Source organism: Kogia breviceps, chromosome 18 (genome assembly GCF_026419965.1).
Source record: "Kogia breviceps isolate mKogBre1 chromosome 18, mKogBre1 haplotype 1, whole genome shotgun sequence".
In the NCBI taxonomy this organism is placed as follows: Eukaryota; Metazoa; Chordata; class Mammalia; order Artiodactyla; family Physeteridae; genus Kogia; species Kogia breviceps.
The window spans coordinates 9,258,218-9,283,118 of NC_081327.1; the positions used below are offsets into that span (position 1 = coordinate 9,258,218).

The 24,901-nt window shown below is 54.1% G+C and overlaps 1 protein-coding gene across 4 annotated transcripts in view; it reads right to left on the reverse strand.

Moving 5' to 3' along the window:
* The window catches only part of NECTIN2 (nectin cell adhesion molecule 2), a 28,034-nt gene that overhangs the window by 2,242 nt on the left and 891 nt on the right, over positions 1-24,901 (reverse strand). The window contains exons 2-7 of one of the 4 annotated variants that reach the window (XM_067020410.1): positions 17,390-17,536; positions 14,291-14,686; positions 10,728-11,024; positions 9,347-9,464; positions 8,630-8,778; positions 1,909-2,062 (exon numbers count right to left, since the gene is read on the reverse strand). In XM_067020410.1, coding sequence (XP_066876511.1) covers positions 1,909-2,062; positions 8,630-8,778; positions 9,347-9,464; positions 10,728-11,024; positions 14,291-14,686; positions 17,390-17,474 — 1,199 coding nt within the window. In that variant the 5' untranslated portion in view covers positions 17,475-17,536. Of the gene's footprint in view, positions 1-1,908; positions 2,063-4,204; positions 4,890-8,629; positions 8,779-9,346; positions 9,465-10,727; positions 11,025-14,290; positions 14,687-17,389; positions 17,537-24,901 lie in introns of those variants that run through there. The other 3 variants (XM_067020411.1, XM_059044551.2, XM_059044552.2) reach the window with 3 other exon arrangements.

The following is a 24,901-nucleotide window of genomic DNA, read 5'->3' on the forward strand; positions in this document are numbered from 1 at the left end:
GAGGATCCGGAACTCCTGTTATATAATCATATCTACCTATACGTCCCTCACAGGGCACTTACTGAGTTTGTATTTGAAATATTATTTCTGATCTCATTCAATGACTGTACTCCACTGTGAGCAATGTGAGGGGAAAAAGAATGAGATCTGTGTTGTCAACATGGTTCCCAGAACACACTATGAGGAATATCAGGAAATATTTGTTAGAAGAGGGAATGAAATAAATGAATGAACTGCTTTCCTGCCCCCCAAACTATGTTAAACTCCCTCATTCTACACACCCTCAGACCAGAGCATCCTATATATATAATAATAATGATGGAGGCTTACTATGCCTTCAATCCCCAGCTCAGATGTCCCTGCCTCCAGGAAGCCCACCCTGATCTTTCAGGCTGAGTCAGGTGCCCCTTCTAGCCTCTCCCAGCTCCCTCAGCTTCCCTAGCCCATCCCTGGCCATGCTGGACTGTCACTGTCTGGGAACAGGTCTGTCTCCTTGAGACTGTGAACCCTGGGAGGCCAGGGCCAGGGCCATCTCAGACACCACTGGGTCTCATGGGCTTCGAAGAAGAGATCAACAGCAAGTTGTTGGTTTGCATTGACTAGATGATTAAGACAGTGGTTCACAAACTTCCTTGTGCATCTTAGGGAGTTTGTTATAAATACAGATGCCAAGCCCTTCTTATAAAAGTTCTGAGGTGCTTTTTTTTTTTTTTTTTTTTAGCGGTACGCGGGCCTCTCACTGTTGTTGGCTTTCCCGTTGCGGAGCACAGGCTCTGGACGCGCACGTTCAGTGGCCATGGCTCACGGGCCCAGCTGCTCCGCGGTATGTGGCATCTTCCCGGATCAGGGCACGAACTCGTGTCCCCTGCATCGGCAGGTGGACTCTCAACCACTGCGCCACCAGGGAAGCCCAAGGAAGGTGCATTTTTAACAAGTGTTCCCCCTCACACACACTGGGTCATATTATTTCAGAACCATTTTGCCCCCAAAATGCTTTCTTGCTGGATGAATTTCAGCAAGTGATTTCAGCTCTCTGAACCTGTTTCCTCTTTGAGAAGATGGGTACCCTTAGCTCCATCTGAAAATTAGGTTTCCATGATATGATATGTTTATGTGTGTGGATGTCTTTTATTTATTTTTAAAATTTATTTTATATTTTTGGACATCGTTTAAGTGCTTGTCTCATCGTTGTGTTCCTAGCTTTCAGGGTCTTGCCCCAAGTGGGTACTTTCTGAATACCTATTGAACAAATGAATGAATGGATGGATGTGAGGCTTCATTGAGATCACACATGTAACGTACATCTCATCAAGCCTGGCACATAAGTGTTCTACACAGAGAAGTAGGGCTAGTTTCCCCCAATAGCTAGGCTCCTCTTTTCTCATAGTAATAGAGACTTTGGCTGGGTACGTGGCCACCAGAATAAAGACTACATTTCCCAGCTTCCTTTGCAGCTGAGGCAGCCATGTGACTAGGCCACTGGGAAATGGGAAATGAGAGGAAGTGATGAGTTCCCTTCCAGGGCTGCCACTGCCCTCTATTTCCATTTCCCTTCCCCACTGAAAGGAATGGGGTCATTGAGGCCAGGATGGCCACGTCTGGTTGTCATGTAAATAGACAACAATAAAAGAGGGGCGAGCTATCCTGGAATGTGAACGAAGGTCAAGCGCTAGGGAAGGTGGAGCAAAAAGATAGCTGGAGCCTGGGTTCTGATGACGTCACAGAGCAGAACCGTCATAGCCATGATTTCTAGGAGACAGAAATAAACTCTCCTCTCCACCCCATTTAAGTCATGTCATTTTGGGTCACTCAGTCATTGCTGATGACTTTCTCCCAACCTCCTCCCCAACTCTGTGCACCCAGTTCTGGGACCCCTCCCTCATCCACTTCTTAGGGCCCATCACTCACTCCTCCTCCTCCTCTGCCCCCGGCAGCCTCTGCTCCTTCTGCTGCTGTCGGCAAATGAGGATGCCTGTGGCGGCCACAGCAGTCGCGATGATGGCAGCGATGATGCCTCCGATGATGCCACCTGTGGCCCCTGCGCCTGCTGTGTTGGGTGTCTCTGCAAGGAGAGGGGCTGCGTGAGGGAGTCTCCGGGAGGAAGCCACGGTGCCTTATTCCCAGCCCCACCTCCCAAGTCACCACCCACCTGCCTACCTCTTTTCCCAAGGGCAGAGGACATTCTTTTCATTCACTTAATCCTTCATGATCATTTGTTGTGTGATAGGGTGGTGAACAAAACATACAAAAGTCCCAGTCACATTGGACTAATGTTCTGTTGGGCAGGGAGGACACCAGTAGAGAAATATACACAATAGCTAATATGCCAGGTGATAGTAAGTGATAGAGGATACTAGTGTATCATAGGGTAGGTGATAAGTGACAGAGCAGGGGCCCTCAAGGGCAGTCACAGAGAGCCTTACTGAGGGGTGACATTTGAGCAGAGACTTGAAGGAGCTGTAGGGGGTGAACAATGAGAAATATGAGAGCATTCCAGGCAGAGCAAACAGTCAGTGCAAAGGTCCTGGGGAGGAAGCCTCAAGTTGTTTTTAAAGACAGCAAGGAGGCCATGTGGCCAGGGCAGAATGATGGTGCGAGAGCGTAGAGCTAAGGGAAGAGCGCTGATGAGGAATGGAGCGAAAGGGCAAAAAAATTGGGGGGCGGGGTGTGATTCTGGACTTGGGACCAGACCCCCTCCTTCATTATATAGAATGGAGTCATCCTAGGCAGAGGATCACAGCTCCTCTAACCCAACAGGAAAAGGGGTGGAGAGAAGCCCATGACCCCTTGGGCCTCTCCTTTGTAACACTCGCCACTTCCTGAATCGTTTTTGGGAGCCATTACCTGTTTACTTCCCAATTTCCACACTGCTCCTCCAAGGGGTGGGGTCTGGCACACAGTTGGTGTTTTTCTAGACACGTAAGGAGAGGCCCAGCAGGGACACTTAGGGACCTACTGTCTGCCAGATCAGCCAAATTCCTGGCCCTGCCCTCCTGGCACTACCTTCCCACTGGGGGTGGGGGTGGGGGCTGGACAGGGTGGCACAGACTATAAACAACTAGAGGGAATAACATGTGTGCCAAAGCCCCATCCACGGGCTTCCCGCTTCCATCGACCCCACTATACAGATGCAGAGAGAAAGCTGCCGGTGGACATGCTGCCTGGATCTCTGGACTATCCGATTTCCACAGCTTCCTGTTCCACAGCCTGGCACCCTCTGGGGGGCTTCAGGGCGTGGGGGGACATCGGAGTAACTGCTGCTCAGTCTACACACGCTCACCCTAAAATCGCTGCTATTCCCGTTGTTGACCGCGTATCCGCGAGGGCAGGGCAAGCTCTGCCCGAGTCACCGCGGTGGCCCTGCACCGTGAGTGGAGGGCGATGCAGGTGGGAGAAACGGGCTCACCGAGCCCCCCCGGGTGCTCAGCCCCACGCTGGGCATTCGGGTGCAGCCTTACTGAGTCCCATGACGGCCTCAGGAGCAGAGATGAAGGCCACTGGTGTTTTACCAAGGTGGCCATGGGGCTCAGGAGAGCAGAGGTAACCTTGCCCCCCTCCACGCCTCCACCGCAGTCCCTGCCCGGGTCTGGGAGATTTTCTAATGGTGTGGGGGAGTGAGAAGCATACAGAGCTGCAGCCCCTTCCTCTGAATCACTGAAGATCCCCTTGGGCACAGCCTGGGGACAAGGGAACACAAAGGAGGTAGGAAAGGCCACTGCCCTGTCTTCCAGAGGTGGGACTTTCCTGGTTCCTCAGCAACCCCACCTGCCCCATCCCCTCAGGGCCCCGAGAATGAAGGGGAAGTCCTCCCTCCCAGTATCCTCAGCAAGCTCTGGGAGGTCGGGTCGGAGCTGCCCTCAGAGGATCAGATCACAGCACCTCCCCACCTTCAAGGGCCCACGAGTCCAGTATCCCAGCCCAGCTCTCCCACCAGTCTGGCCACTCCACGCAGGCAGGTAGCCTCTGTCCTGGAACTCGCGAGTCCAAGCACCAGCCTCTGAGCCCAGTTCCTACTCCCACTGGCCTTAGGTGTCTCAGGCATGCAATGGGTCCTTCAAGGACCCAGGTGACCAGAGCCCAGCCCCAGCCTCACCAAGTCTAGCCTCCACCAGGCTCCCGGTCTCCAGGGCCCACCCCCTGGGACCTAGCAGTCCCTGTCCCACCCCCCAAGGAGGGGGTCCGATGTATTACAAGACACCCCCAATGTTTTCCTCCAAGGTGTTTATTAACTCCTGAGTGTCATGGGGCCAGAGCAGGCTGGAGCCCAAATTAAGTCTCTGGGGGGGGGAGGGTGCTCTGTGGGTCCCCATGCCTGAGCTCCCCGGGGAGGGGGGCTCCCCTGCCCCATGCAGCCATGGAGACATTAGTCCAGTGTGTGACATTCCACCTCCCTCCACATCCCAGAAAAGGAAGTGGGAGGTAGCTTTGAACTCCAGTGTCTTCCGGACAAACAAGTTCCACCAGTCTGGGACCCTTGGCTGTCAGCCTGTCCTGGGGTCACACATAAACTGCCCGCCGGGAGATGAGGGAGCCGTCCAGCTGGGACTCCATGTCGTCCTCGAGCGCCGGGGGCGGAGGCAACATGAGGCCTTTCTCTGCCTTGTCCTCCTCTTCCTCCTCGTCCTCCTCGTCCTTGCCCTCTGGCCTCAGGGGACCAGGGGCAGCTGGCGTCCAGAAGTCGGGACCCCCATTCCCAAACACCTGAGTTTTCGGATCGTAGGATCCTCCTCGGCTGCCGTCTCCTCCTCCTGGGCTCTTCCTTCTCCTCCTCACCCTCAGCAGGATGAAGGCCAAGGACCCCCCAGCCAGAAGCAGCAACACCAGCAGTATTCCCCCACCAGCCCCCCATACCACTGGACCCACATCTCGGGGCGAGGCCCGGGGGGTGTCTGAGGAGAGAGAAGAAGGGGCGAGAGAGAAAGGGAGACACGAGGTCAAGAGGATACATCTGGGAGTGGGGAGGGGGGGGGACCCAGGACACAGCAGGGCAGTGACGGGAACTAGGGAGTCGACTCAACTTGGGCAGGAGGTGGAGGGAAGGGAGAGCCCGGTCCCTCTTCGCTACATGCTGGGCGCTTTGCATGTGGAGGGCTTGCCAAGGGGTGGCCCCCAGATGGATCTCCTTACACCTGCACGGCGTTTTCCCCAAATTAAACTTGCTAACAAAATAGAAAACCAACCAACCAACCAACAAAAAACCAAAATTAAACTTGCTAGCTAACATTTAAAGCACCAGGCCATTTCACTGCAAATTCCAGATTTCTTTTAGGGGGAAAAAAAAAAAAAAAAAATCAGATCCCAGGGACTTCCCCGGCGGTCCAGTGGTTAAGAGACCGCGCTTCCACCGCAGGGGGCATGGCTTCAACCCCTGGTAGGGGAATTAAGATCCTGCGTGCCATAACGCATGGCCAAAAAATTAAAAAAAAAAAAACAAAAATCAGATCTGGCAACACTAAACTTTCATCTCCTCCACCTGGTGATGGGCTGTGGCTGGCTCAGGCTGGTGACTCCGAAGGGGACAGAGTTCCACACCTGGCCACCCCGGTCACTCGCCAGGACCCCGCAGGCATCTGAGTTTGAGACCCCCCTCCCAGAAGCTCTGAGGTCAGCGTCACGGAATCTTGGGGCTGATCCAGCCAGGAGGAAGAGGCAGCCTAGATTTGAGCGTGAGGCTGTCTGATCCCAAAGCTCTTTGCACTTGAGAGAAAGGGGACTGAAAAGGGCGAGGGGCCTCCTGGTAACTCCCCCCCCCCCCGCCCCACCGGGAGCAGGAATGGCTGGGAGCACATGTCCCCAGTGTGGCAAATGGGGCTCCTGAAGCCCACAGTCCCGGTTTCCTCTCCCAGCAGGGGCTGAGCTTGTGGGAGGGGAGGGGTCTGGGGGAGGATGGGGGGTGGGGTTGGGCGGAGAAGGAAGCCAGGGAGCCCTAAGCGGGGAGGGATGAGGATGAGGGAGGGGGCGTCCGGGCCCCACAACAGGTATAGACATGGATGCAACCGGCATCTTATCAGACCCCCCCACCGCGCTTCCCCGCCCCCTGCATGCAGGGTGTGACTGGGAGAGACGGGGGGTGGGGGTGGGGGCGGTCCACTTATACCCTCCCCTCCCCTCCCCTCCCCACTTACACCTGACCCTCCCCTCCCCGTGCCTCTGCACGCCAGAGGGGCTGGGACCCAGGCATCAGTTTCTGGATGTTTTCCAAAAACGGGGGGGTCATGACCTAGCGGGCTGTCAGATCGGTCTGCCAAGCAGCAGTAAAACAAAATAGAACAGAAAAAGTTTACCTCAAGTATGAAGGGTAAGTAGTATTTTGTGAAACATTTTAGGGGGCATATATTCCTATACCTGTACCCTGGAGATGGGAAAGATTTCTTTCAGTGAAGTCTGGAGACCAGTTTTCGCGCGTGTCGGAACGTGTGTCTGTTACTGGGGATGATGATTTGGAGATGGTGGGTGAGCGTGTATCTATCTGTCTGTGGGTCAGAAATTCTCTGAAGCAATGTCTAGCCTGTGGCCTTGCCTATGTTCTTATGTTTTCGCTGGCGTGCGCCCCAAAGCGAGCGTGAGAGCGCGTGCGGGTCTGTGTGCGCGTGGGGACGTGAGGTGTCTCTGAGACCCTCTGACGTGACTCCGCCAAGAGCTGTGAGTGAGTCTCCTCTCTGGGCAAGGCCACCTGTTGGCACACTCACTGCCCGTGATGATTTCTAGGGTGCTCAGAGGGTGTCCCCACGTTTGCTGGCGTCCATCCGTAGGTGCATGTCTTTGCAGTGAAGCTTTTGACTGTCAGCGGGTCTGTGGTTACCACTGGGAGAGTCTCTGGGGGTGTGATTCTGTGCGCATTACCCACAGCCCCCAACCGCCCAGGTTCCTGATGGGGCTCCGAGTATGTGTGTTTCACTTGGTGAATATCACCCAAGGCTGAACTCTGAACCCAGTGTGTTCGCTTTGGGGTTTCCAGTGGTGGATATCCCTGCGGTTTCTGGGTGTTTCGGGGGGGAGGGGTGTCCACGCTTTCTTGGCTCTGTCTTCCTCCGATGGCGCTCAAGTGTGATCCCGCCTGTGTTCTGCAGGCTCCATCCCACAGAGGTGCCTACTGACCCAGCGCGGGTGGGGAGACCAGTTTCTCCGGTGAGGATCTGGGAGAGGGGTTCAGGGGGTGTACTTCCAGTTGGGCACCTTGCTGGGTGCGTGGAGCTGACCCTCCTCCCGCTGTTCCTTTGAGGGCAGGCACTGAGACTGGGTCACCATTGTATTCCCACATTGAGGAGGACGCCTGGCCAAGAGGAAACCTCAGCAAATACTTGTCAGATGACGGTTTGTTGAAAGAGAATCTCCACAATGGGGTTTTTGGAGTTTCCCAGGGTGTGCACTTGAACGTCTTCGAGTTACCTTCTCAGCATGTGTGTGTGAGCGACGCTGTTTCCGCGCGTGGAATCGTTGCTGGCCGCGGTTCTTTTTGCTTCTAGCATGTCTGCGTGGTGGTGTCTGCCTCCAGGCGTGTGTGTTTGTGCCCCTGAGCATGTCAGATGCGCTGAAGGCGGGCCAACAGCCTCTCTGGGTGTGTGGTCCGCGACACTGTTTCTGAGTAGCTACGTCATATCTCCCCGGCGAGCGTCTGAATTCCTCAAGAGGGGTCCGTTTTCATTCGGGTGTCTTTCCAGGTGTGTGTGTGTGTGTGTGTTATGATCATCTCAGTAAGGGGGCCTGCTTCCGTCTGTCTCCAGGTGTGGGTGTGTCTGTCTTCACACCAATGCCTATGAGTTTGTCTTTGGCTGTGTTTCTGAGGGGGCCCCCCCTCCCACCCACTGAGGCTCCCTGCCTCCCTCTAAGCCTCCCCGGCTACAGTTGTGATTGCGACCCCATTTCCACCAGCCCGAACCTGGGCTTTATTTTTGGCTTTATTTTTTTCCTCTCCAGATGCGAGTCTTGGGTCCTATCTGTGTTTTTGAGTTCCCATCGTGGAGACTCAGAGAACTTTTGACCCACAGACGCATCAGCCACCGTTTCCAAAATACCACCTGCAGGGAATTCCTTGGCCGCCCAGTGGTTAGGGCTCCACACTTTCATTGCCATGGGTTCGGTCCCTGGTCGGGGAACTAACATCCCGCAAGCCGAGTGGTAGGCCAAAAAAACCCAAAAAACAAAGCAAAGCAAAACAAACCCAAAATACCACCTCTAGAAACACAAACATCCCAACACACACTCAAACTGGTTTCTGGGTCGTACTGACCAGCCCTCACTGTAAGAAGTCCATTGTTTCCGAGTGTTTGTCTAGCTGCCCTCACGTGACTGTTAGCTGTGCAATTCTGTGGGCGTGTCTCACTGGCTGGAGGCCAGGCCAATGTGCCTGGATCTCTCCCCGAAGGCCCTTCTCAGGCCTCTACTTTCTAGGAAGACCCCAGCGCAGGTCTCGGCGTCCTGACTCCTCTGTCAGCGCCTACCCTGTCACCCCAATCCAAATCCCACCTGGGGGCAAGCCACACCGTCCCCCTCCCATCACTGAGGCGGGTCTGAATTCTCCCCAGGTCGGCGGCGCAGCCTCCTCCAGTGCAGCCCCAGAACCCAGAAGGGAGGAGGAACACTTGGGGAGCAGACCCAGTCGTACACACCATCCCCAAGACCCGCTTACCTCGAACTAGGACCACCTGCTCGGCATGGCCCGTGCCCACGGCGTTGGTGACGGTGCAGATGAAGGTGGTGTTGAAGAGCCGGTCCACCGAGTGCACGATCAGCTTGGGGCCCTGGGCTACTGCTGAGGCTGGGAAGAAGCCTGAAGTCCTGGAGGGGGGTGGGGGTCATATGAGAAGGACAGCACGGTCCACGGGGAGTACAGGTCTGACAGCCCTCAGGAGCCAAGCTCTACGGACCTGAAACTTACTCCTTAACACCCCAAACTGCGAGCTCCTTCCTTCTGGAGGACTCACGGTTTCGGCTGATGGTGCTCCTCTCTCACGACACAGTAGTCCGGGCCCCCGGCCCCTCCCCCCTCAGACCCAGGATCCAGGCCCCCGGCCCCTCCCCCCTCAGACCCAGGATCCAGGCCCCCGGCCCCTCCCCGCTCAGACCCAGGATCCAGGCCCCCGGCCCCTCCCCCCTCAGACCCAGGATCCAGGCCCCCGGCCCCTCCCCCCTCAGACCCAGGATCCAGGCCCCCGGCCCCTCCCTCCTCAGACCCAGGATCCAGGCCCCCGGCCCCTCCCCCCTCAGACCCAGGATCCAGGCCCCCGGCCCCTCCCCCCTCAGACCCAGGATCCAGACCCCCGGCCCCTTTTCCCTCAGACCCAGAGTCCAGGCCCCCAGCCCCGCCTCCCTCAGACCCAGGAGTCTGGGTCCAAACAGGACTCACGTGCTCCAGTCGTATCCTGTGGGCTCAGGTTTGCTGCGGACGTCACAGTTCAGGGAGGCCTCACTACGGCCGACATACCAGTTGTCATCATAGCCGGATATGGAGACCTCAGGGGGGTCTGGAGGCAACGGGGGGACTGGCTCAGTGACAGGGAGAATCCCCAAAGGGGTGATAGGTGAGCAGATAGATACGCATCCTAAAGAAATGGGCTGGCAGGAGGTGGACCCATGGAAAACGCATGGGGCAAATCAATGCGGGCTGTACAGACACTGTCCAGGGACACGGCTGAGGGTCATTTTGAGGAAGTTACTGTTCGTTGCAGGCAGTGCCCAGGGAGCCACTCTAGATAATGTGTGTCATTTCTGACATGCCCAGAGTAGATAAGGGAGTTAGTTTAACTGCAGGCATTGTCTGGGGAACTAGTATAGAAAATGCTGAGTTGGGGTATGGGGTATGATTGGACAGTGGCTGGAAAAGCTGCTAAAGTAACTGTTTGGCAGGGCGTGCGGGAAGAGTGCCGGGGGAGCCTCGCTGGGTCACATTAGGCAGCGCTGGTGTAAGCAGTCTGGCAAAGAGGTAGCACAGAACATATCACAAGGGGTTGATATTGACAGCGTACAGCGGGGAACTCCTTGGCGGTCCAGTGGTTAGGACTCGGCTCTTTCACTGCCCTGGTCCCGGGTTTAATCCGCAGAGTGGCCAAACAACAAAACACATAGTTTGATTCTGTTGATAGGGTCCAGAGGGGCCAATGTGATTACACTGGGGGGGCAGAAGTAGGTGTAGAGGCCCCAGGAGAGTCAGTATAGACAGTGTCCAGGGAGCCAATTTAGACAGTATGAATGGGGGTGTGTATGTAGACAATATTGGGTTGGGTAGTGCAGACAGAGTAGTGGATATCGACAGTGAGGGGCCGGTGTCAACTGGGGTCCACGAGAGCCAGAAAAGATTGCTGGGTGCAGCTGTGTGCTGGTAAACTGGCTCTCTGAGAAGGGAGGGGAAAAACAATAGAATAGCCCTGATTTGAGGTGTTTGCCAATTTCCTTGGTGTAAATGCTCCACACGGCTGACTGAAGCTACGGGTAAGACTTCACTGGATGTGGAATTGGGAAGAAATGTATAATACCGACCCTTGCCAACCCATTCTGATTTACCATTAATTGTGGCAGCAAGGTGAGAGCCTACTGAAGCCAGTATAGACAATGAGGGGGCAGTGTGCAGATGTTGTCCCGGGGAGCCAGTGTAGACGATGGGCAGGAAGGCAGTGCAGAATTTGACCCAGAATGCCAATGTAGACAACACTCAGGGGTAATGTATACGGTGCCCTAGAGAAGCCGGTGTAGACAGTATTGGGGGTGTGGTCACATCCTGAGGCACTCACAGCGCACAGAGAGGGTCACAGGCAGCAGAACTGGCTCCTCAAAGCTCTCGTGCTCCACTTTGCAGGTGACCTTGACACCATCTGCTTGGCCCAAGGGTACCAAGGTGAAGCGGCTGGTGACGGTGACTGTACCAGGCAGGGGTCCTGACACCTGGCTCTCTCTGGCCTCCCCATCCAAGGGTGAGAGCCAGGAGACTCGGGCAGGTGGCCGGCCGCCCGTGGAGACACAGCGGGCCACGGGTACAGGATCCAGACTGAGTGTGACTTCTTGAGTTTCGGCATGGTTCTGGGGCTGGGCTGGGGAGAGGAACAGAGGGCAGTGTGGGTCACTCCACACCTAGAGTCATTCAACAAACACCTCAGCAGTGGAGCTGAGCAGTTAAGCCCCAACTGCCTGGGTTCAATTCCCAGCTTTGCTGCTTTGCTGCTTTGCAGCTGCATGGCTTTGGGCAAGTCATTTCCCAACTCTGTACCTCAGCTTCCTCTTTTGTAAAGTGGGGATAATCATAGTACCCACCACACAGGATTGTTGTACAGATTAAATAGGTTGATATGTAAAGCACTTTGGACGGTACTCGACACTCACTGTGCTATCTAAGTGTTAGCCATTATATTTTCTGTTCTGCTCTGCTAGAAAAACAGACAATGTCCACAAGTCTGGAAGAGGCCGAGATTTAAAAAAAAAAGCCAAAGCAGAATAATGAGGTTCAAAGGTCCAGCTGAGAAGCCCTCCAACTTCTTTTCCTTTAATCACCATTAGATTTTGGTGCCAGAAGTGGGATAAAGGCAATGGAGCTTCCCAAAGCTGGAAATTTTTTGCCCTTTTCACTCATCCTCCTGGAAAACATAGAAAAATATTAGGCAGGGTAAACCTCCACGAGGAATAATAATGACAACCCACAGTTACTAATGTGTGCCCATAACCAGACACCTGAGTTCTGACACCTGAGTTCTCCACCAGGTGGAGAGATCCAGGAGGCATCTCTAGCTGCCTCCTGGATCTCTCCACCTGGATATCTCCTGAGCTTCTCAACGTGGTACTGCCTTCCTCTCCTTTCCTGTCTTTCCTGCATTCTCTCCTGACTGCCCAAGTCTCTGACGGGCCTCCCCACATCCTCCCTGATCACCCTCCCATCAGTCCTATGACAGCTCCAGGCACACCCACCCCATTCTCCTGCTCCCGGCCACTGCAGGGTCTTAGCGACTTGCACTGCCTGGAGTGCTCTGGCATCCCTTCTCCTTGTCTTGCTCTTCCTCCTCCTCCAGATCCCAGCCTCACTTCCTCAAGGAAACTTCCCTGACATCTGACTCCCCAAGGAAGCGGAGGCTTCACTGTTCTGTTCTGCACTTTTGTAGGCACCTGGTGCATGGTAGGTGCTCTCTATGCATCTCTTGAATAGAATAAATGATTGCAGAAGAGAGACCTTTGTGAGGGATAAGCGGGGAGAACAGCTGTGCTTTATGCAAAACAACTGCGGTTTGGGGGCTCCTTGGGAAGGGAAGTGTATACTGAGGGACAGTACAGGGTACACTTCCCCAACTCTCTGGGGCTGAGAGGGAGGGAGATAAAGTGCCCAGAGTGACGTGGCTTCTGTGGAGTTGCCGGGGGAAGATGGGATCCCAGGGGATTGCCTAGATTTCGCAAGAAATAGCATCTTCAAAAAGACGCCTTCCCTAGGGGCTTCCCTTCCCTGGTGGCGCAGTGGTTGAGAGTCCGCCGGCCGATGCAGGGGACGCGGGTTCGTGCCGCGGTCCGGGAAGATCCCACATGCCGCGGAGCGGCTGGGCCCGTGAGCCGTGGCCGCTGCGCCTGCGCGTCTGGAGCCTGCGCTCCGCAACGGGAGAGGCCACAGCGGTGAGAGGCCCGCGTACCGCAAAAAAAAAAAAAGACGCCTTCCCTAAGTCTTCCCCATTTCGCTAAGTGGTTGTGCGGGTCACCTTCCTGCTGGACCAGAAGCCTGGGAGTTCTTGATCCTCCTCCTCCCTTAATTCACAGACAAGCACCTTCTATCTCTTAAAAGTGTGATTATTTCCATTTCTCTCCTTATTCCACTCCCCTCCCCTCCTCCTGCTTCTTTCCCCTTCCAAGCCAACGCCTCCTCTCACCTGGTCTCCTTGCTTCCCTCTCCCTTCGTCTACCCCTCTGATGGGCCCACACACAGCAGCCAGTCATCTTTTTTAAGCAATTTCAAGAGCCTGGTCAGGGTGCCCTTATGGTTTGAAACCCTCTGATGGCTCCAAATAATATTTCAGATAAAGGGGATTCCCTGGTGGTCCAGTGGTTAGGACTCCAAGCTTTCACTGCCGAAGGTAGGGGTTCAATCCCTGGTCGGGGAACTAAGATCCTGGAAGCTGAGCAGCGTAGCAAAAAAAAAAAAAAAAAAAAGATTCAAATGAAGTCGAGCCACCTCGCCTCTGTCTATGAGGCCCATGCAATCGTCATGACCCTGTCGGTTTTCTTGCCTTGTTGAGGGTCACTCAAGCCCTTGCCACCAGCCCCATCAGCCTCCTTTCTAGAACGTGCCAAGCTGGCTCTCATGTCCCAGCGTATGCACAGGCTGTTTCCCCTGCTTGTGCATTCATTCCTCTGCCAGTGGACGTGTCCCCGAGGGTGGCTTCTGCAACATCCTGGTGTTTCCTTTGTTTGCCAAATTGATTATTCTCTGGCTTTACCTCTAAAATATTTCCATAATCCAATCTCTTCTCATCACCCCCACTGCCTCCATCCTGGTCTAGTTGCCATCACCTCCCACCTGGACTTATGCCGTCACCTCCTGTGTGGTCTCCCAGCCTCCACCTTCACCCATCACATAGCCAGAAGGAGCCTATGAAAACCCAAGCCAGATCACATCCCTCTTCTGTTCAGAATTTCCAGTAGTTCTTGTTCTCTCAAGGCAAAAGCCAAAATCTTCACATGGTCTGTGAGGCTGTGATCTGTGCTCCCCCATCACCTCCTTGACCTTGCCTCCTTCTACTTTCCTCCATTCATGCATCGCCAGCCACAATGACTTCCTTGCTCTTCCTCAGACATTCCAGGTGTGCCCTGCCTCAGGGCCTTTGCACTTGCTATTCCCACTGCCTGAAACTCCTTCAGGGCTCCCTCACCTCCTAGTGTGGGTTAGCACCAGACCACCCTCACTTACAGTGGTAACCTGCTCCCCTCCAACTTCTGAAGCACCTATATATAACCACCTGACTCACTCTTATTTTTCTTATGTATGTTATCTACTCCTCTGTCTGGAGTATAAGCTCCAGGAGGGCAGGGAGTGCCGTCTTCCTCACTGCTTTATCCCTAGAGCCTAGCATAGTGCCTGGCACAGAGTAGGTACTCAATTTGCTGAATGCTTGTTGCCGGCTGTTTCTCCACCTTGCAGAACAGCGTGTGGCAAACAGTAGGTGCTTAATGAATAGCTGCCCATTGGCTGAAGATCACGGACAAGGTCGATATCACAGCTACGGAGGAGAAGCCGACCGGTGACGGGCTCTGGCGCATTGCATGGCTCTCGCGCATTGCATCCCCGACCCTCCCACTCCGTTGCAGCCCTGCCCCCCACCCTGCTCACCTATGACTCTGAGCCAGGTCACTCCCCGACTGGTGCCCCGGGGGAAGGTGGCAAACTCGCAGGTGTAGTTGCCCTCGTCCTCCACCGTCAGCCCCCGGAGGGCCAGTGTGGCGTCCCGCACCTCCAGCTCTGTGCCTTGCTCGGCACCGGTGCTCTGCCCGGCGTTGACAAAGGACAGCCGCTCCTTGCCAGGCTTCGGGCTGGGGAAGCTGGGACCATAGAGCGGGTGGAAGATGGCCACGTTCTGGTTACCCTCAGGCGCGTCCAGACGCAGCCACGTCACCTGTGACACTCGGATTTCAGGCGCTGGGGGCAGCAGGTGGCACGGCAACTCTACGGTGTCCCCCAGCTGGCCCCGCACCTCGGCTGCGGCCCGAACTCGCACATCCTGGGCTCCTGCGGAGAGAGGAGAGAGAGAGGTCGGGTCAGTGAAGGACCCAGACACCCCCGGGCCAGGCCGGGCCATCACTGAGGGCCGCGCCCTGAAATGCAGACCCGCGATGCAATGCAGGAATCTTTATGAAATCCCAATTTCCAAAAGGCCAGCCAGAAAGACAGTTTGAGGAAAGCTAGGGACGTTTGTGTCCAGGCTAGATGACATATGATTATGGAATTACCATTCATGATCTTAGGTGTGATGATTAAATTGTGGTTAAGTGGTATTCCTTTAAAATTAAAAAAAAATTTTTTTAAATTTAATTTTATTTTATTTTATGCTGAGCCGCATAGCTTGAGGTATCTTAGTTCCCCCACCAGGGATTGAACCCAGGCCATGGCAGTGAAAGCCTGGAGTCCTAACCACTGGACCGCCAGGGAACTCCCTATTTTATTTTTATTTTATTGAAGTATAGTTGATTTACAATGTGTTAGTTTCAGGTGTACAGCACAGTGATTCAGTTTATATATATATATATCTCAACACATATATGTGTATTGTATATTCTTTTTCAGATTCTTTTCCTTTATAGGTTTTACAAAATATTGAGTATAGTTCCCTGTGCTATACAATAGGTCATTGCTGGTTATCTATTTTATGTAGTATTCCTTTTTCTCAGAAGATAAATGGCGGATGGGACTTCCCTGGCGGTCCAGTGGTTAGGACTCTGCGATCTCACTGCCGAGGGCCTGGGTTCAGTCCCTAGTCGGGGAACTAAGATCCCACAAGCTGCGTGGAGAAGGAGAAGAAGAGAAAGAAGAGGAAGAGGAGGAGATGATAAGGGGTGGAAATGTCATATCTGTAATGTACTCTCAAATGATTCATCAAAAACAACAACAACAAAAACGATAAAGTGACGAAGCAAACGTGGCAAAATGTGACCCTTTGTCGAGTCTAGGGGCAGAGGATGAGGGTGGCTTCTGGGTCATTCTTCCAACTTACACATGTGTGTTTGAAATTTTTCATTATCAAACGTTTGGAGGGAAAAAAGAATCCCCCCAAAATAACAAAAACCTAAGTCGATCCCAAAAGAAATTTTAAAAAATTCAAAGTGTGAGGATAGTTTTCATTTTTTTTTCCTACACAGTAATAATACTTTCTCTCACCTTTCTATAAAACCTACAGCCCTCTGTGCCTTTTCTTTTTAAATTTTTATTTATTTTTTGGCTGCGTTGGGTCTTCACTGCTGCACGCGGGCTTCTCATTGCTGTGGCTTCTCCTGTTGCAGAGCACGAGCTCTAGGCGCGCGGGCTTCAGTAGTTGCAGCACGCGGGCTCAGTAGTTGCTGTGCCTATTTTTTTTAAAACAGCCTTGCTGAGATATAATTCCCACTCACCCATTAAAAATGTACAATTCAGGGACTTCCCTGGTGGTCCAGTGGGTAAGACTCGGTGCTCCTAATGCAGGGGGCCTGGTTTTGATCCCTGGTCAGGGAACTAGATCCCGCATGCATGCCACAACTAAGAGTTCGCATGCTGCAACTAAGAAGTCTGCGTGCCGCGGCTAAGACCTGGTGCAACCAAAATAAGTAAGTATGTAAATTAATAAATGTCTATGTCTTATGTATATATTTTAAAAAGTTAGACTAATAACTAAATAAATAAAGTACGATTCAATGGCTTTTCCTATATTCACAAGAGTTGTGCAACCATCGCCATAATCAAGTTTAGGACATTTTTATAATCCCCCAAAGAAATCCCTGTATCCATTAAACAGTCACTCCCATTTCTCCTCCTCCCACCCCCTAGCAATCACTAGTCTATTTTCTGCCTCTATAGATTCTCCTCTTCTGGACATTTCGCACAAATCAAATCATACAACCTGTGGCCTTTTGTGTCTGGTTTCTTTCACTTGGCATAATGTCTTCAAGGTGTAACATGGGTCAGTGCCTTGTTCCTTTTTATGGCTCAGTAATATTCCATTGTATGGATCGACCACACTGTGTTTATCTGTTCATCAGCTGATGGACGTTTGAGTTATTTTCACCTCTTGGCAATTATGAATAAAGCTGCTGTGAGCATTTGCGTACCAGTTTTTGTCCGAACGTATGGCTTTTATTTCTCAGCTTATCTTTTGTTTTCTGATTGTTAATAAAAACTGGAATAAAGGGGACTTCCCTGGTAGTCCAGTGGCTAAGACTCTGCACCTCCACTGCAGGGGGTACGGGTTCGATTCCTGGTCAGGGAACTAAGATCCCGCGTGCCGCGCGGCGTGACCAAAAAAAAAAAATAATAATAATAATAATAATCAGGGGCTTCCTCGGTGGTGCAGTGGTTGGGAATCCGCCTGCCAATGCAGGGGACACGGGTTCGAGCCCTGGTCCGAGAAGATCCCACATGCCGCGGAGCAACTAAGCGCGTGCGCCACAACTACTGAGCCTGCGCTCTGGAGCCGGCGAGCCACACCTACTGAAGCCCGTGCACCTGGAGCCTGTGCTCCGGCAACAAGAGAAGCCCATGCACAGCAGCTAGAAAAAGCCCGCACACAGCAACGAAGACCCAACGCAGCCAAAAATAAATAAATAAAATAAACAAAAATTTTTAAAAATAATTAAAAAAAATAAAAACCGTTATAAAGATGAATGTTTCTCTGCTGCGTAAGGCAGTACAGCATGGTGACTGAGGGCAGAGGGCCTGGGTTTCAATCCTGGCTCGGCAACTTACTGGCTGTGTGACGCTGGGCAAGCCATTTAACCTCTCTGTGCCTCAGTTTCCTCGGCTGTAAAAGGAGGGTAATAATGGTGCCCATCTCCTAGGGATTGCCGTTTTAAGGATTAAAGGATGTTTGTAGAGTACTTGGCACACGGGACCCTGGGAAACACAAGACCAGTGCTTGGTAAATAAGCATAGCCAGGTAAGTGTAATTACAAGTAGCCCTCGACACTCAGCCTCAAGACATGCCCAGCTGTCTCCGACCGAGATGTGAGGGGAGGAGCGCGTGCCGCCACTGGCCTCACACAGGAATCCAGGGAAAATTAACAGGGGACCCTAGTGAGAGGGTCCCCAGCAGAAGGCAGCCCCTTGGGCAGGACCCGTCCCAGGCACTTCCCAAAACAAGTCATCAGTGAAGGCCATTGTGTGACACAGACATCGTCTCGTGGGAGCCCCACATGTATCTTGCAACTCAAACCCAAGGGTGCCAGCTTGGAAGATGGGCTCCTCCTCTGTGGCGGAACCGACCTGCAGAGTGTCATGTGTGGGCCCCCGGAGCAGCTGGCTCGGGGCTTCCTGCTGGCTCTGTCCCTTTCCAGGTGCGGACCTTGTTTCGAGCCTAATTTCCTCCGTCTGTGAAATGGGGATGTTTAAGCAGCCCTACAGGGTCCCTTGTGACAATTCCATTAAAATGATTTTCTCCTGTAAGCTCCTCACAGGGCTGGCGGGGCAGGGGAGTCGAGCAGAGGCGGCCAGCCATCCGCTGTAGGCCAAATCCGGCTCTCCCACATAGTTACTTTTGGCCCACATGACATTGTTCCAGAAGTGAACTAGCAGCACAGAAGGGTCTGGAGATTAAAGGTCGAATCCAGACAAAAGTCAGGATGTGAGGCTCTGGGGGCAACAGTTAGGGGGAGATGAGGAAAGGCCACCCGCTTCCCTCAAGGTGCCAGGAACCATTACCCACATGGCCCCCAAAGGCACTGAGTATGGGACAAGGGTCCCCAAAGGCTATACCCCTTTCTAGCTGGGTGCTAGAGGGTCAGCCCCTGAGGACAGAGATTTGCCTGTCTTGTTTCCTACTGTATCCCCAGAGCCTACACCAGGGCCTGGTTATAGTAGGTGCTCAATCAATACTGTTAAAAAAAAAAAAACAACCTGTTGAATAAATATCAAGCTCTGTTCTGGGGGCAGGTACCACAGATGTGTCAGGACAAATCACGTGCTTATCCTCTAGGAGCTGACATTCAGGAGGGGAGACAGATATTGTACAGACAGTGATCACCAAGCACTTCGTTGGAAAGACTGAAGGGGTGGGGCTGGAGGTGAGGGGGAGAACCTAGAGCAGGGGTCTGACCCAGCCGAGGGGAGGGGCAGGAGAGCTTCCTGGAGGAGGAGACCCTTTCCAAGGGAAGCCAAGCTAGAGCCCACAGAGCCCCACACCCCTCTTTGGGTCGCTGGGTCCCTTCTGGGACTCAGATTTCCTGTCCTAAGGAAGTCATTGTAGCTGCAAGATACCTCTCCTCTTCTGGGGAGTTCTCTGGCGGTCCAGTGGTTAGGACTCGGCCCTTTTACCGCTGTGACCTGGGTTCAATCCTCTCTTCCGAGGGAGGCTGCCCTCCTGCATCTAGAGTGGCCCTGGCTGCTTCAGAGGATTTAAAAAAACCCCACTTTTAGGAATTCCCTGGCGGTCCAGCGGCTAGGACTCTGTAATTTCACTGCAGAGGGCGCAGGTTCAGTCCCCGGTTGGCAAGCCACGTGGTGCAGCCAAAAATAAATAAATTTTTAAAAATTAAATTAAAAAAACCCACTTTTAGCCTCTTGTGGGGCAAGGTTCTCAGCAAGTTCTTTCATCACCACTACTCTGTCCCCGATGGCCACACAGCCCTCTCTCTCCAACTAGCTGGCCCTCGTTCCCTCACCCTGCACCTCACTTTCTCTCCATCTCACACAGCAGATTTTCATGACCTTCTTGGCTCTCTGAGAGCAGGAATTCTTTGCCTGGTTTTGCTCACCCTCAGCATCTGCAACAGAGACCGGCTCCTAGTAGCTGCTCAATATTTGCAGAATGAATGAGGTTCTAAAATCCCACGGCTTGGACTTCCCTGGTGGTCCAGTGGGTAAGACTCAGCGCCAATGCAGGGGCCTGGGGTTCGATCCTTGGTTGGGAACTAGATCCTGCATGCATGTCCCCAAACTAAGATCCCGCATGCTGCAACAAAGACCTGGGGCAGCCAAAAAAAAAAAAAAAAAAGAAAAATCCCATGGCTCTACAATCCCTATTCTAAGTGTCTCACTCTGAATGAATGAATAGGATGGTTCAGCCCCCGTGGGGTTAATGGCCCATTTATTAGGTATTTCCACCTCAGTAAAAGGTTCCGGATGGAAGCTTTGGAGTCATCCCTGACTCCTCTCTTTCTCTCACCATCGCCCCCCACCCTCCGCGCCACCCATGCAATCCATCAGTAAATCCTGTCAGCTCCATCTTCAAAATATATCTGCAAAGCGGACCAGGTCTGATCCCCGCATTGTCTGTATCCTGGTCTAAGCCAGTGGCATCTCTGCCCTGGGTCATCCCCCCAGGGAAGGTTGCCGTTGCCCCTGAAGTCTGTTCCCACACGCAGCCAGAGAAGCTACAGCAGATGAGGTCCCTGCTGTGGCTCTCTCCCCACTCAGAAAAAAGCTCAAGTCTTTACAGCGGCCCACAAGGCCCTGCGTGACCTGTGCCCATCCTTCTGACCTCATCTCTCACCCTCTCCCCTTGGTTCACCCTGCTCCAGCCACACCATCTTCCTCACTGTTCCTCAGACATGCCAGGCAAGTCCCACCTCTGGACCTTTGCACTTGCTGTTCTCTCATCCTGGAACACTTCCCTTTCCCTCCCTCCCTTCGGATCTTTGCTCTGGGGTGTTCCCTGACCACCTTAATGATGAGAACAGAAACTCCATTGACCCTGCTTCGATTTCCTCATAGCAGCTGATGCCTCTTCCCCACTAGAACATCAGTGCCGGGGGCACAGATCTTCGTCTGTCTTGGTCACTGCTGTATCCCCAGAGCCTAGAACGGTGCCTGGCACACTGTACGAGATCGACAGAGGTGAAGACGGGGAATCAGCAGTGCACTAGCTCATACAGGCTGAGGCTGAGTTAGAGTTTGGGCTTTTTCTTGGGGGCACTGGGGAGCCACAGAGAGTTATAGGCAGGGGGAGGGACAGGGTTAGGTTTGTGCTTTAGAAAAATCCCTCAGGATGGAGTGGGTCGGGCCTTCAGGGGTCAGGGCTGTGGGGATGGAGGATGAACCAGATTGGAAGCACATTCAGAAGTTGGAATGGTTGGGACACGGAGGCTGACTGGCTGTGGGGGTGAGGGAGACGGGGTTAGTGTGGGCTAATGCCCAGATGTTTTGCGTTTCAGGCAGAGGCAGGAGAAATGATGCCAGGAGGAAAGCTGGCCTAGAGTTCGGACCCTAGTGTCCAGTGCGCTGCTGGGCAGGTGATTGTGCCCTGACCTTGGCCCGGACGTGACCAGCACCACAGCGGGGGAGAGTGTGGCCATGGGAACACTGCCCTCCCTCAGCTTCCCTTGGCCAGCCAGGCTGGTGACAGCTTCATGAGGTGTCAGCTGGGTCCCCAGACACGCTTCCTCTGCCTGGGCCCTGGGATGCAGGCTTCCTGTGGTGGCAGAGTTGGGGCTGCCCAGGGCATTGTGTGAGCCCAGGGGAAACATCTGGGGGTGGTGCAGAGACTTATAGCCTGAGATCCTGAGATCTGGTGAAGGGAAATCAAGGCAGAGAGGAAGGGGCTGGGGGCCCGGACTCCTGGGTCCCTTCCTGGCTGGCTCCTCCAGGCTTGGCTCACGCTCTCCAGACCAATGACCTGCCCTCTCACCACGGGGTGCAACAGACTGCAGCAGGCCCTTGAAGGCCAGCGTGCTTGGAGCGCTGGCCTCAGCTGCCGCCTCAGCTATCGCCTCAGCTACCTTGTCAATTAATTAACTGCATTAATCAACGTGCCCACCCTCACGGCGGACATCCAGGGGCCGGTCTGAGGAGGGGGTGAGCAGCAGCGTAGCCAGGATATGGGGCTGTCTGCCTGGGCCTGCATTTCGCCACCTCCCCCCCACCCAGCCCACCTCTCTGATCGTGTTCATCACTCAGCTCGGGGGACCCCTTCCCTCCCTGCTCTGAGATTTCCCTGCCTTTCTGCAGGGGCTTGACCCCCCTGAAGGTTTCCCCTGTGGGGTCCGATACTTCTGGGGGTGAATCTCTTCCTGGTCAAGCCCCTCAGACAGAACCGCACTCCCAACGATCTGCTCAGTGTCGAGTTTACACCCAAACATTTCTGTCTCTGAGACTCTGGCCTCCTCCTCCTGCAGGTCCTGTCTCTTTGATCTCTTGTGTCTCTGTCTCTGATTCTTAGGGTTCCGAGTCTGCCCACCCGTGTCTCCCAGGAGTCCCTGGTCTCTGCTCTCTGTGTCTGTCTTTCTCTCTAACTGCTTTATTGGGATACAATTCCCATACCATACAATTCCCCCTTTTAAAGCGACCAGCTTGGGACTTCCCTGGTGGAGCAGTGGTTAAGAATCCGCCTGCCAATGCTGGGGACATGGGTTTGAGCCCTGGCCTGGGAAGATCCCACATGCCGCGGAGCAACTAAGCCCGTGAACCACAACTACTGAGCCTGCGCTCTAGAGCCCGCAAGTCACAACTCCTGAGCCCGTGTGCCACAACTACTGAAGCCCGCATGCCTAGAGCCCGTGCTCCGCAACAAGAGAAGCCACCGCAATGAGAAGCCCGCGCACCGCAACAAAGAGTAGCCCCCACTCACCACAACTAGAGAAAGCCCGCATGCAGCAACGAAGACCCAACGCAGCCAAAAATGAATAAATAAATAAAAATAAAGTGTCCAGCTCAATGGCTCTTAGTAAATTCATAGATTTGTGCCTCCATTACCACAATCAATTTCAGATCATTTTCACCAGGCCAAAAAAATCCTAGCTGTCCTCATATTCTTTTTCTTCTGTATCTCCAACATCTGAGGTCTGGGTCTTTCTGGGTCTGGGTCTCCTAGTCTCTGGAATCTGGCTCCCTGCACCGATTCCTGGGGTCTCTAATCTCTCCAGGTTTCTGGTCTCCATCTCTGAGGGCCGCCATTTCTCAGTGTCTCTGACCCTCAGCTCTCTCTGCCTCCTGGGTCTCCCCATCTCTGCATGTCTCTCCACACCTCTGACATACTTTCTCTTTGCTGGGCCATCTTACTGGGTCCCCTCTTCTCCTCCCCCTCCTGCTCCATTTCTCAGCATCACCGGGACATTAAAAATGTAACAGCATCCCTGGCGGAGGCGGGGGAGCTGGCCAGAGTGCCCAACTCCCCGTCCCTCCTGTGTCCACCACTCCCCGTGGCCCCCACACACTGCTGGCCTTGAGGGTCGCCTGTGCCCTGACCTCCTTGGGTCATGGCATGGCCGTCACTGACTGGCTGGGGTCTTTTGGGCCCCCTGCCTGTCACCAAAGCTCTGCCTCTCTCTTTATGCTGTTCCTGCCTTTATCCAGATGTCCTTCCCTCTCCCTTCCCCCCCGCTCCCCCCCACACACTGCCCCATCCCTGTGGCTGTATTTCATTCCCCCATCTCTCGGTTCCATTCCTGTATGTGTCTCTGACCCCATCCCTAAATTTGTTTCTGATGCCCTCCCTCTATTGGCTTCTGTCCCCATCCCTGTATCTCCAGCCTCTCCCTGTCTCCCTCTCTCCCCTCTCCTTCCCCTAGGATGTGAGCAGGCCCACCCTTACTTCTCCCCTGTCCAGTCCCCCTTCCCTAACAAGAAGAGACAGCAGGCCGGCAGTCCCCTCTCCTCCCATCCCCCTCCGCTACCATGGGGCTGCCTGGCTGACATGGATGAGCAGTGAAAGCTGGGAGGACTGGGGAGGGCAGCCACAGCAGGAAGCCCAGGTGGTGCACCCTCATTCCATGGAGGCCAAGGAGGGGGAAGGCAGAGGAGCCAGGGACAGGGAAACAGAGATGGATGGAAAGGAGAGAGAGAGGGCAAGAAAGGAGGAGAGAAGGAGCTTGGAGAGAGATTAGAGAACCAGAGGAGCAGGAGGGAGAGGGAGAGAAAGTGAGGGAAGGAGGGGAAGGAGAGAGAGAAAGAGAGGGAGGGAGAAAGGGAGGGAGGGTGGGAAGGAGAGACGCAGAGAGCAAAGGCACAAGGATGGAGGGTCAGGAAAGGGGAAGACCTCCTCCTCAGGTGCTAAGAGCTCTCCGCCCCCCCACCCCGCCACCCCGGGACCAGTGGGACCTCTAAAGGCCTCCAATGGCCCCGCCAGGGAAGGAATTATCTCAGTTTTCCAAAGGAGGAAATGGAGGCTCAGAGGAACTTTCTGGAGCCCACCAGGTGGGGCAGAGCCAAGAAAGGCTCTGAAGTCTGCAGACCGGCTGTGGACCCTGAGAAAGTGGCTTGCCCTTTCCAAGCCTCTGTTTCCTCATCTGCAAAATGGGAACAGGAACCGGACCTGTCTCCCAGGGTGATCAAGAGCCTTCCATGAGATCATGCACCAAGTCAATGTCTGGCCCAAGGTCGGGTGGATTCTGAGCATTCTCACAGAGGTGGCAGGTTCTGACTTTATCTCCCTATCTCTAACACAGAGGGAGAGGCAGGCGATGGAAGAGTCAGTACACAGTTCTGGGTCAAAGCTGGGAGACAATTCAGAAACATGCTGGGAAAAAAAGACCAGGGGTCCCGCAAGCTCCCTCCGTAGTTTCTGGCAAACCTTTGGGAAACTCCAGTATCCTGAGTTTCTAGCTGGGAATAAACAGCCGGGTCACCTGCAAAGGGGCGGGGCCAGAGCCTCCTTTACCGGTTTCCTCCCATCCCCTCCCTCTCCCGGGGCTGCACTCCTCCCCTAGGGGAGGTGGGGGGTACGGGAGCGGGGGAGTGGGCCGAGCAGAGGGAGAGACAGCGGATTAGGGCGGCGTCTCTTCGCGTCCACCTCCCGCTGCGGCTCCTAGGACAAAGGCGCGAGTAGAGGAAAGATAAGGTCCCGAAACCGGGAGTCCGGGACCGGGAGCCAGGAGAGCGCCCGCCCCCGCCTTGCTCTGGCTCGGCGAAAGTGAAACCCGGAAAACTTCCCCAGGGATGCCCCGCCGACGGCTCGCAAGGAAAGGGAAGTGTCCCAGCCGGCGGGACTCGGCCTCCTTAGTCTACCTGGGACACAGCCGACCGAGCCTCCAGCTTCCAGACAGGGCCTCCGGCCCCTAATTATATCTATAACCCAAGAGTCAGGGTTTTTGGCCACGTTTATGTCTGAATCTCAGGAGACATTCCAAAGCCCACAATTAAATCTGGACCCCAGGAGACAGGGCCTTCTGCCCTCCCCTCCCCCCAGTTCTGTCTGGGACCCAGGAGACAGAGCCCCCTGCTCACAATCTGGAACCCACAAGTTTGAGCCCTTCCTGCCCCCAATTCTACCAGGACCCCGGTAGACAGAGCCCATAGCCTTTATTCTTCCTGGAGCCCAAGAGATAGAGC